The 12,747-nt window shown below is 40.7% G+C and overlaps 1 protein-coding gene across 2 annotated transcripts in view; it reads right to left on the bottom strand.

Annotated features, from left to right (window-relative positions):
• Positions 1-12,747, bottom strand: part of TMTC2 (transmembrane O-mannosyltransferase targeting cadherins 2) — a 649,990-nt gene that overhangs the window by 216,071 nt on the left and 421,172 nt on the right. The window contains exon 12 of one of the 2 annotated variants that reach the window (XM_082850901.1): positions 11,939-11,984. The exons of the other annotated variant lie outside the window; for it this stretch is intronic. Coding sequence (XP_082707027.1) covers positions 11,970-11,984 — 15 coding nt within the window. The 3' untranslated portion in view covers positions 11,939-11,969. Of the gene's footprint in view, positions 1-11,938; positions 11,985-12,747 lie in introns of those variants that run through there. 2 annotated transcript variants of the gene reach the window in all.

The raw sequence follows: 12,747 nt of genomic DNA, 5'->3' as shown, positions 1-12,747 counted from the left end.
AATTAAAGCAATTAGATACCATTATATATGTATTAGAATGGCCCAAATCCAAAACACTGACAACACTAACAACTCCTGAGGATGTGGATCAATAGAAACTGGAATGGAAAATGATACAGCCACTTCAGAAGAGGGTTTGGCACTTTCTTACAAAAGCTAAACATCTTACCATACAATCCAGCAATCAGTCTCTTTGGTATTTAGCCAGATCAGTTGAAAACTATGTCCACACAAAAACTTGCACACTGATATTTATAGCAGCTTTATTCATAATTGTCAAAACTTGGAAGTAACCAAGATGTCCTTCAGTAGGTGAATGGATAAAAAGACCCCAGTACATCTGGACAAGAGAATATTATTCAGCACTAAAAGGAAATGAGCTATCAAATCATGAAAAGACATGGAGAAATTTTACATGCCAATTACTAAGTGAAAGAAGCCAATCTGAAAAGGCTACATGCTGTACGGTTTCAACCGTATGACATCTGAAAAAGGCAAAACTATGGATCTAGTGAAAAAAAACAAACAAACAAGTGGTTCTAGGGGTTGTGAGAGAGGGAGGAATGAATAGTCAGAGCACAGAAGATTCTTAAGGTAGTGAGACTACTTTGTTCTGTATGATATTAGGCTGGATACCTGTCAATATACATTTGCCAAAACACATAGAATGAACACCACCAAGAGTAAACCCTAATGTAAACTATGAACTTTGGGTGAGTATGAACAATATAGATTGTTCATGGATTGTAACAAATGTACCACTCTGCTTCAAGATGTTGATAGTGAGGGATGCTGTGCATATGTTGGGGCAGGGGGTACATGGGAACTCGGTACTCTCTGCTCAATTTTTCTGTGAACTTAAACCTGTTCTAAAAAATAAAGTCTATTTTCTGATCCCCCTGACTTCAATCAACTAAAGCTTGGACAATGTCAACCTTTGCCTCAATTCTACGCTGAATTTTCCTCTGCTCAGGCCCCTTCATGAATATGCATGTACCCTTAGCTTAAAACTCCCCCAATTTCGCTGTTTGGGGAGACACTGCTTTGGGAAGTGTTCTCCTTACTTGCTGCAAGTAATAATAAATCCTTCCTTCTCCCTATCTTTGGTTTGGTTGTGCCTACTGGTTTGACACTCATCAAGAATCGAGCCCAGTTTTTGGGTAACAGCTAGGAGAATGATGTCACATAACATATGCTTACTAAAGGTTTAGAATGAATAAATGTCAAGCATTATGCTACTTGCTACAAATAGAATGGCAACCAATATAAATACAATTCCTGCTTTCAGGGAGCTTACGATTGAGAAGATGAATAATAAAATAGGAAGTTACCCTACAATAAGTGTGGCAAGCTGTATGTTAAAGGCAATATAGTGTGCAATGCTTTTATTTATTTTTTTTATCTTATCACTTTTTTCTGCTGTCAGAGAGTTTGCAGTTTGCATTGTTCTGTGAATTAACGGTAATGACTATTGTTACAGTTGACCCCCAAATGTTTGAAGGTCCATATTGTTAAATCACTTGTTGCCTTCCCTATTTGAGATTGTTCTCACCTCCACATTCCATGTCAGTGCTGTATATACAACACTCCAGCCATGCAACAGACTTACAATTAACTGGTTTCTCCACTGGTGACGTCTAGGCAATAACATTACTGATGGAGATATTACAGAGGCCAGTTATAGAACAGAACTAAAATAAGTCTGGGGTTAGTTTCTACATGGATGATCCACATTCATTCAGTTGCTACTATCATTTTCATATCTTCAATTTGATTATAAACTTCCTCAAATCACTGTGACTGGTATATATTAGTGGCCTAATTAATATTCGGTGAATAAATGGACTGAAGCTCTATTGGTATCACACTGTAAATACCTCCCAAGGATAGGTGAACTGGATTCAATTCTCTTCTGTTATTAAGCACTCCATCAATGAATAGTGTACTGCCTGAGTAGCAGAATTTGGCAAGTGTTTAATCCTACACTGTTGGCACAATCCTTTGGCTGTGTTCCAGTACTGTGTTCTTCTAGCAAGCTTAAAATCAGTAATAGGGGGCTTGCCTGGTGGCGCGGTGGTTGAGAGTCCATCTGCCGAAGCAGGGGACGCGGGTTCGTGCCGCGGTCCAGGAGGATCCCACATGCCGCGGAGCGGCTGGGCCCGTGAGCCATGGCCGCTGAGCCTGCGCGTCCGGAGCCTGTGCTCCACGACGGGAGAGGCCACAACAGTGAGAGGCCCGCGCACCGAAAAAAAAAAAAAAATCAGTAATAGGAGGGTTAGTTCTGGAATCTTCTCAATGCTTAAACTGAAATTGACTGCTCTGTAATAAAAAAAAAGTCACCTTTGCCTACTTATTTATATACCTTTTAGGAAACAATGCTTGAATGTGTGTATTTTGTATTCATAGTATCTATAAAATTTACAACCATCTTTGCACATGGACAACAGTTTCTTGTAGAGACATTCAATTTTTTTTCTTGTTTCCACAGAAAATCTGTGCCCCAGTCTCGGACTTTTTTTTTTTCTTGCTTCATGACACTGTTTAGAACACTGAGGACGTTTGCCATGATAAGAGGATTCCAGCAAGGACTTGTCATAAGCAATTGCATGCAGTTTGGTTGAGTATGAGGTTGTGGGTGTGGATTTTGTTCTTGACATAATGTCTCTGCTAAATTACTGACAGTAGTTTGTGGCTGTTCTGATTGTTCAGGAATATCAAGCCCTGACATATATTCTACTCTTTTTGATGTCTAGAGACACACTAATTACTTTCTAACTGATTCTTTCCCTTTCAGACTCATTTCTTGTCTCAAGTCAACTCTGTTATTTCCTTACTCATCCCTCTGTTCCTTATTCTCTGCCTTAAATGTACTTTCTTTCCCAAAAGAAAAGACATTTTTTCTTTTATGTTTTTTCCTTATGATTCCACAAAGAGCAAGTACTATGAAATACTGTTTTCCAAGAATAACCTAAGGATGAGTCCATGGCTCAACTGATTTGAACCAGAAGTTCCATCCTTCTTATTTTCTTATATGTGAACTTCAATGGATAGTTTCCTCCGGAAATCTCATTTATTTTTTCTGACATTTTTCTTGAACTCCTTTGCTGCTAAAAGGTCTAATAATAATGTAAATAATAATTACAATTTATCGTTCATCTATACTTTTAACAGAGAGTATCTGACAAGTAAGCACATGTGCATATATTTCTTTGGAATTTTAATACAGTTTGTATTTAGTTTTAGGAGCAACTGCCCTTTTAAAAATATTTGCATAGCACTTTCCTAACTTTAGAATTCGTTTTTGTAATATCTGCTAGATCAATGTTCATCAAACTTTAACGTACATATGAATCACCTAGGGATCTTGTTTGTTTTTTGTTGATTTTTTTTTTGCGGTACGCGGGCCTCTCACTGCTGCGGCCTCCCCCATTGCGGAGCACAGGCTCCGGACGCGCAGGCTCAGCGGCCATGGCTCACGGGCCCAGCCGCTCCGCGGCACGTGGGATCTTCCCGGACTGGGGCACGAACCCGTGTTCCCTGCATCGGCAGGCGGACTCTCAGCCACTGAGCCACCAGGGAAGCCCTGGGGATCTTGTTAAAATATAGATTCTGATTCAGTAGGCTTGAGGAGGGCCTGAGATTCTGGATTTTTAACAAGCTCTGGAGGATGCCAACGTTACAGTATGCACTGCTCTTTCAATGGCAGAGTGCTAGATAGTAAAAGCTACAAAAGAGCAAAGACCTTGACATCTTTGCTCATCAACACATCTGTTTTATCTACTGTAGGGTCTATTACAAGCTTGGTTTTAAATAAATATTTATTAAGAGAATAATGAGCTCCCCAAATCATCCACACAGCACTGGGAGAGAATAAGGGCAAACACTATGTTCCAACTTGACAGAAGTTCCAAAAAGTAAAGTGATCTGTCAGAACCATAGCTTAATCCGATTGTGTTATTAACAAAGGATAGTAACTGCTCCATTTTCCAGTGTCTGCTTACTTAATTTTTCCTTAGAAGACGCCAGAGTTTCCAGTGATTTTGGAGTACATAACTCTGCATTTGATTTCCATGAGTTGCGGATGAAGTCGTCTAGGAGGAAGCTAATTTATCTTTGAAGTGCTTTTATATCCCCTCATGTGGTCATGTATAAAAGCCCTTGTAAAACTCTGCATGGATTTTCCCAGAGACCATTTGAATGGTAAAATTGGGGAATATCTTTTAGGAGGGATGAAGATTTAAGATTCCAATTAAAAAATAGGATTCTTTTAGCATGACCCTGTCACTCCTCCTAAAAAAATTCACAAAGTACAAAAATTCAAGGATATAATCACCTTGTTAAATTTGGAACTGCAAAAACAATGTTATCAGGAAAGAACATGAAGCTCTCCCATCAAGGTTGTGATTTAGGGGCTACTAGTAGTAACTTCTGGAGCAGTGGGAGAAAATCATTTTCAAATGCTGGAAGCCAATTAACTGTAATGAAATATTGTGGAATAACAATCAGTAATTCTACTTCAAAGTATAGTAATGGATGGAAAATAAACTTTCCAAAGACACACATTCATTGTGCAGTTCTTTAAAAGACCACTTTAATTGTCAGGTCGTTTTTGATTCAAGGTGTTCTAAAACATATTTTAGCAGGAATTCTGACAGCTGGGAAAAATCCACCTGCTGAGTTACTACCTTTTAATTACCCCAATAAAGAACAAAGTAGAAAGCATGACAAACTTAAATAGAAAACGAGAATTTAAAGTTAAGAGAGATATTACTCATGCGTTCTCAAGTTAACTTAGCTCTCCCGTGTATGAGAGAGGAAAACGACGTTTATTATTCACAACTCTTCCTAATTCTTTTCCTCTCTAAGGAGAATAGATCTTAGGGAAACTCATTTGCCCTCCTGAGTAGAGTGACAAGTAACGATAATTTTGGAAAACGAAGGGGAGACAGGAGGTAAGAAGAAAAATAAACCATTGTTAAATTGTTCCAAAGAAATGGAAGTGTGAATTTTATGAGAGGAAGGGTGGGTCAGCCAGAAGATTGGAGTTGTGGAAATAGATGTGACAGCTGCCAAGGACAGAGAGCAGAGGTAATTAAAATGGATTCTTTTTTTTTTTTTTTTTCTTCTTCTGACCACGCCGTATGGCTTGCAGGATCTTAGTTCCCCGACCAGGGATCGAACCCAGACCCCAGCAGTGAAAGCACCCAGTCCTAACCACTGGACCACCAGGGAATTTCCAAAATGGATTTTTAAGGAAGTTTTATAAAGTGATATATTTTATAAGGTCCATATCCCTCCAATCTAGGGTTTCTTGTTTTCTTTTATTTATTTATTTAATTTTTTTTTTGCGGTACGCGGGCCTCTCACTGTTGTGGCCTCTCCCGTTGCGGAGCACAGGCTCCAGATGCGCAGGCTCAGCAGCAATGGCTCACGGTCCCAGCCGCTCCCGCAGCATGTGGGATCTTCCTGGACCGGGGCACGAACCCGTGTCCCCTGCATCGGCAGGCGGACTCTCAACCACTGAGCCACCAGGGAAGCTCTTTCTTTTATTTTTTACGTTACCCGGGCCTCTCACTGTTGTGGCCTCTCCTGTTACGGAGCACAGGCTCCGGACGCGCAGGCTCAGCGGCCATGGCTCACGGGCCTAGCCGCTCCGCGGTACGTGGGATCTTCCCGGACCGGGGCACGAACCCGTGTCCCCTGCATCGGCAGAAGGACTGCCAACCACTGCGCCACCAGGGAAGCCCTAGGGTTTCTTGGCCTGAGCATATTGACATTTGGGACTGGATAGCTCCTCACTGTGGGGACATTCCTATGCATTCTACTAACTTGGGCAGCAGGTGCTCACCCCTAGAGATAGTAGCACTCTTCCCCTAATCGTGACAACCAAAATGTCTCTAGACATTGCTAAATGTCTCCTGGGGGACAAAATCACCCTCCCTTGAGAACCACTGATCTAATCTCAAACCTTTTTTTTTTTTTTTTTCCGGTACGCGGGCCTCTCACTGTTGTGGCCTCTCCCGTTGAGGAGCACAGGCTCCGGACGCGCAGGCCCAGCGGCCATGGCTCACGGGCCCAGCCGCTCCGCGGCATGTGGGATCTTCCCGGACCGGGGCACGAACCCGTGTCCCCTGCATCGGCAGGCAGACCCTCAACCACTGCGCCACCAGGGAAGCCCTAATCTCAAACCTGTTGATAAAGGTCTACACTGGTTATCTGTGCTTTCAGGGTTTAGTAGGTATATGTGTGTATCTTTTCATTTATGTTAATGTTCTCCTTTGTTTGCTTCCTTGGATGTGCAAGTTGGCCTCAGTGCAGCGCAGGGCAAGAGCAGAAGTTTCCAAGTCAGTCCAATTACATTCAGATTAACCCTTGAGGGTTTCTGTCTAGAATATTTACCCTAAAATGCAAGTACAGCCACAACTCAATTTGAATTATCAACTTAGAATTGAGGCAACATTGCATCCCTGTAATGACTGTGAAGGGCAAGTCAGTGGATATTGAACTGACAAGAGGTGTGATGACAGACCACATCAAATGTGAAATAAGAGAGTAGAAAACACCCCTCAATCACGCTTTCAGTTTTTCACAGGTTAGAGAGTTAAGGAAGTATTCAGGACTGGCTGTTTCCATTGAAAAAGCAGATGAAGACAATGCTATAAAATCTCACTCTAATAAAATAATCCAAGGGAATCCATGTGAAATTCTAGACTGAAAATTGCAGTTTAACCCAACCTTTCCATACATGGTGTGTCTTAATAAATTATATTATTTCCTGGAAAAGAAAATCAAAGAAGATCAGGTATAAGCTGATGTATGCCGGCAAATGTGTTAACAAAGTATATTAAAAAAAAGAAAAAAAGCGCTCACTTGTAACATACATTTGCCGATTTCTGCGGTGTAAATACTACTACCATGGCCAAGTTCAACATTGATATTGTCACTAACATGATGTCACTGAAGGCAGGGTTACAAATAATTGCACACCATTGTCTCTCCTGAGTCAATAGGTGCAGGCGCTAACAAACTAGTATGTCTGAGGCAGGCATATTTGTGCTGTTCACAGCCTTGCTACGCTTCACCGGCTCAACAGTGATCTCTTGGAAAGAGAAGCTGTGGGGTATATTATGAAGTAAGTTTTAAAAACACTGATCCAAGCTTCCCTGGTGGCGCAGTGGTTGAGAGTCCGCCTGCCGATGCAGGGGACACGGGTTCGCACCCCGGTCCGGGAAGATCCCACATGCCGCGGAGCGGCTGGGCCCGTGAGCCATGGCTGCTGAGCCTGTGCGTCCGGAGCCTGTGCTCCTCAACGGGAGAGGCCACAACTGTGAGAGGCCTGCGTACCACAAAAAAAAAAAAATAAATAAAAACACTGATCCACTAGTCTCTTTGCCATTTCAAAATCTTCCCCTTTGGTGTCTCTTATCTTTCATTTTGTAGAATAATTTAGTGATCTTTAACACTGAAATCACTGGGGATGTTATTATCTGGTATAGACTAACTAGAAACGCTGGGGCTCAGGCAAAAATTTATTTTAGGTATGTAACATATTTATAGTTACTATGCTACACACCTAAAACACTGAAATGTGAAAATACACACATGCATGGGATGCTGCCTTCTGAGTCATGATTAGAACATACTTCTGAGTATTGTATTGTATATCAAGCCTCAAAAGTAGATAAGTAACAGAGATGACCTAGGAGCTGAGACAATTTCAGTGCTGTAATTATATGAGAACTTAATACCCCAAAGCTCTAGGTCTATAGAAGAACATTGCACTTCATTCAAAAGAGCTTAAGAAAAGATGGAGAGATGTGCAAATTCTTATATTTATAAGCATACGTAAACTTTAGAGAGAGATTTGCCCTGAATATTTATGCAGAATCAAAAGATTCTGGTAGCAAGATTTGAAGGTTATGTGGAGTGTAGTTTAAAGAACTGGAAATGACTGGAACAAGGCAGAATCAACAACATATCAGCACATTGGCACAAGGGACTGAAAAAGCTTAGGATTCCCCAGAGCCGGTACAGCTCTTACAGATGAGTGAAACCAAATCAGAAAGAAGAGGGAAAGGAACAGAAGGTGGTTACTCTGAAAGAATAAGAAAATCATGTGAAACACCAGTGCAGTAAGCTATTGTAGGCCTGCCTTGGAGACCTGAGGTGGGCTTCCTGACCACCAAGGCCCCCAGGCAGGAGGGTCAATTTCCAACCCGATTCCAAAGGCTCCTCAGAGCCAGGCTGGGCCCTGGAATCTGCATTCAATGTGGTGAAGTATGATGAAAGCAAGATCATCATGATCACTCAGGCACTGTTCGCTTAGAACTAGACCACAAGGCTAATGGGAAAAGTTTAAGAAGTAACCCAATATTGCTGAACTCTTGGGAGATGGAAATCCTCCCAGATTTCATTGTCAGAAAGTAACTGAAAAATACTCTCTGATTCCTATTGAAGACATAGGTAGAGCTAAGAGCTAAACTGAGCAGTTATTACATGCAGACCCACTGAAATTCTTATACCAATGGATTTGCTTGAATCACAGGGTCACTCTCTGCTAGATAATAAGGACTATGCTAGATGCTAAGTGAGTAAAACTGACAAATTCCTGTCCCGTATGGAGATGTCATTCTAGTGGGCAAGTTAAACAATAAATAAGGGAATAAATATATAATCAAATTAAATGTTGCTGTAAGTGCTGTGAAAAATAAGAGCAAGTGGTAGTGAAACAGAAAAAGAAATGTGGATGTACAATCTATTTAGATGGTAACAGAAGTCATTCTGAGATGAAGATCTCCGAGTTGAAACCTGAAGTATGAGAACTTGACCCAGCATGGCTGACTGTTAGGACCAAGAGGTGAAGCACCATGATGAGGTTGGAGATGTAGGGAGGGGCAGATCGTGCCAATTCTTGGATTTCATTTGAGATACAATGGGAAGTCAGTGGAGGGTCCAAGAATGGAAGTGCCATGACTAAATTTATATTTTTAATATGTTGATTTTTGCCGCCTTTTGAGAATAAGTTGGAGTGGGACAGGAATGGAAGTAAGGAGAGCAATAAGGAGGTTCTTACAACAGTCTAGACGAGGTATTGACATAATGGTAGCTTGGACCAGAGTGGTATCCATGGGGATTGAAAGTTCTGAACATTATGTAGACATTACAGCAGGATCACTTATCATATTTGTTCCGATAACCTGCTGGCATATCCATACCAGGCATCAATGTGAACCCCCTGAGGACCAGCACGTTTCTTATTCATCATTGTCCACCACATTTCTGATGCTCATTGTTGAATAAAAATACTCATGAATGAAAGAAAGGATGTTCAACATCACTAATCATCAGAGAAATGCAAATCAAAACTACAGTGAGGTATCACCTCACACTGTCAGAATGGCCATCATCAAAAAATCTACAAACAATAAATGCTGGAGAGGGTGTGGAGAAAAGGGAACCCCCTTGCACTCTTGGTGGGAATGTAAATTGATAAGCCACTATGGAGAACAGTATGGAGGTTCCTTTAAAAACTACAAATAGAACTACCATGTGACCCAGCAATCCCACTACTGGGCATATACCCTGAGAAAACCATAATTCAAAAACAATCATGTACCAAAATGTTCATTGCACCTCTATTTACAATAGCCAGGGCATGGAAGCAACCTAAATATCCATCGACAGTTGAATGGATAAAGAAGATGTGGCACATATATACAATGGAGTATTACTCAGCTGTAAAAAGAAATGAAATTGAGTTATTTGTAGTGAGGTGGATGGACCTAAAGTCTGTCATACAGAGTGAAGTAAGTCAGAAAGAGAAAAACGAATACTGTATGTTAACACATATATATGGAGTCTAAAAAAAAAACTTTATGAAGAACCTAGGGACAAGACAGGAATAAAGATGCAGATGTAGAGAATGGATTTGAGGACACAGGGAGGGGGAAGGGTAAGCTGGGACAAAATGAGAGAGTGGCATGGACATATATACACTACCAAATGTAAAATAGATAGCTAGTGGGAAGCAGCCGCATAGCACAGGGAGATCAGCTCGGTGCTTTGTGACCACCTAGAGGGGTGGGATAGGGAGGGTGGGAGGGAGGGAGACGCAAGAGGGGGATATATGTATATGTATAGCTGATTCACTTTGTTATAAAACACAAACTAATACACCCTTGTGAAGCAATTATACTCCAATAAAGATGTTAAAAAAAAAACATATGCATGAATGAGTAAATCCTATGAACTTAAACCCCAGGCTTGAACATGCACATTTTTGATTGTACCATATAAGAATTAATAATGTTTAGCCTTTTTTTTTCATGCTGCCAAACAGCTGTGTCAACTTCTAAAACTGAGATTAAGATCTAGAAAATATTGTAAAAATCACCTAATAAAACTCCTCTTTTCACAGGTCAGGAAACTGGAGCTCAGATAAAGAGTTACTCCAGGTTATATTTGTTAGGAGCAGAGTTAGAAGTGGAACCCAAGAGTTCTTATTCCACAACTGGTGATCATTCTACTGCTCTATACCCTTCTGATCAAAATCATGTGAAAACGGTTCAACCAGTTTGCATGGCATAGATATAACTAAAAGTTTCATAGACGATCACGAACACTGTTTAAATTATAGACTTGCTAATGAAATAAACTCGCCTCAAAAATGACAAACTGTGGAATACCAACACACCACTTTTTAACTTACTCGCTCAAAGGACTTCATAAATTAAAGAGAAAAACACCCACATACACATTAAATGACTGAATGTTCTTTGGTTTCCAAGGAATTCTCTCACCAGGCCTTAGAGTAGAGACGTTTACGATGGAAGATGAGGTCACTTTTGAAAAGAAAACATTGGTTCTTTTGAATCTATGGAAAAGCGAGTGTGTGTCAATACGCTGCTGACTCAATCAGACCACAGTAACCATACGAGAATATTCTGTAGTGTTCCCAGACTTCTGAATACTTATGACATTTTCCCATACTAAGACTATGACCAAATGACAACAACAATAAAAATTTGCATAACATAAACACTGCCATACTTAAGAAGGCACACCACAGGTTCTGTATTTCCAGTCCAGGGTTGATGAAACCTGTGTCACAGACTATATAAATTGTCCGTGAAAAATGGAACTCTTTATTCTCACATTGTCATTTATAGAGAGCTAAAATGTTAAATACCCAATTCTTCCTTCAGGGCTTAAAAACCCAACAAATTTGGGAGTCCATGAATGCTTCTGACACAGTTATAGATAGCTAAGCCTTAGAATGTTGCCATGGTATAAGGTTCTTTCAAATATGCTGGACATAGTTTAAGAAAACAGCATTGGCTCCTTGAAACTGACCTATGCCTTACATTGACTGCAAATTCAGACATGTGTGGCACACCTGGAATGGGAGTCTGTCTGTAGGAAGAAATGAGGAGACTCTTGGGAAAGAATTAATCCAAAGGGAATAGAGCGTAGATACACAAGTGTGGTCCAAGGACATTTGCACCACCATGAATTCACAATTTCCAACCTCAACTTGGAACTAAAAAGTGACAGAAATCCTACGTTGTTTCCTGATCCAGAATTCATTCCAACACTCCACAACTATTGCAGACTCTGCTCTCCTAAAACCTCCATGTCCTACCCCTCTCCTTTCTCTTGGCAGGTGGTTTCACTTCCCACCTCAGAGAGATAACAAAAGCGATCAGGTATCAAAACCCTCGGTTCACTGCTACCCAAATCAGTAAACCTACTGATGACCACGGCCATTTTTTTTATGCTTTACTGCTGTTTCTGGAGAAATGACATCCTTCTTCCTATTCATGCATCAATTAATTCAACAATAAATCATTGTAGAATGCTTTGAATTTCACCTTCTTTGGGGAAACTCACCCATTGGTTATCTTCTCTTTTTTCTATATCTTCAGTCTCTTCCTCCTTACTGAATCCTTCCCAGCAGCATTTAAACACGTTCAAATTTGCCTCATCTTAAAGAAACAAATGTACAAAAACAAAACAGTTATTCCTTTCACCCTAGCCTCCTAGTCCCCCAGTTCTTACCCACGGTTGTCCTTTCCTTCCCAAACTACTCATATAAGATGTCGCTTCCTCTTGCTTATCTCCACTTCTACTCCTCCATTTACTTCTCAACCCACCCCAAATGGCTTTCAGCCCAATCATTCTTCTGAATATGCTCACTTTTATATCACTAATGACTTCTATAGAGCAAAATTCAAGACAGCAAATCCCAAAATCCAACTTTTCACCCCTTCTCTTGCTTGAAGTATCATCAGCATTCAAAATTGTTAGCTGCTCCCTTTTTCTGGAAATAATTTGCTTCCTTGGCTTCTCTGATTCCATATTCTCTCCCATCTCTTTTCCCCCCGTATTTCTATGGCCTCTCCCTCTCCGCCTCCATTGACAGCAGTACATTTTAATGTCTCTCAGGACTCAGTCCTAGGCCATATTTTCTTCTCATCCTGTGTGTCTAATCAATTCTACCTACTCTTACAAATTGAATGACCTCCTCAAACTTTATCTCCATTTCAGAATTCTCTATTGACCATCAGGTCCATTTCCCATCTATCCCTGACTTCTCTAGTTGAAGAAAGCAACCCAAATTCACTTTTCAAACACTGCATTTATTACCTCCACTCATTCCCAGAGCCGTCAATGCAATCCTTGTTCCCTGCATCAGTAAATAGAAGCACAAGTGACCAAGTTATTCAAGCCAGAAACTCGAAAGTCACT

The sequence above is a fragment of the Leucopleurus acutus genome (assembly GCF_964270905.1).
Source record: "Leucopleurus acutus genome assembly, chromosome: 11".
In the NCBI taxonomy this organism is placed as follows: domain Eukaryota; kingdom Metazoa; phylum Chordata; class Mammalia; order Artiodactyla; family Delphinidae; genus Leucopleurus; species Leucopleurus acutus.
The sequence above is the reverse complement of the archived record's forward strand: the minus strand, read 5'-3'. Positions and strand labels throughout refer to the sequence as shown.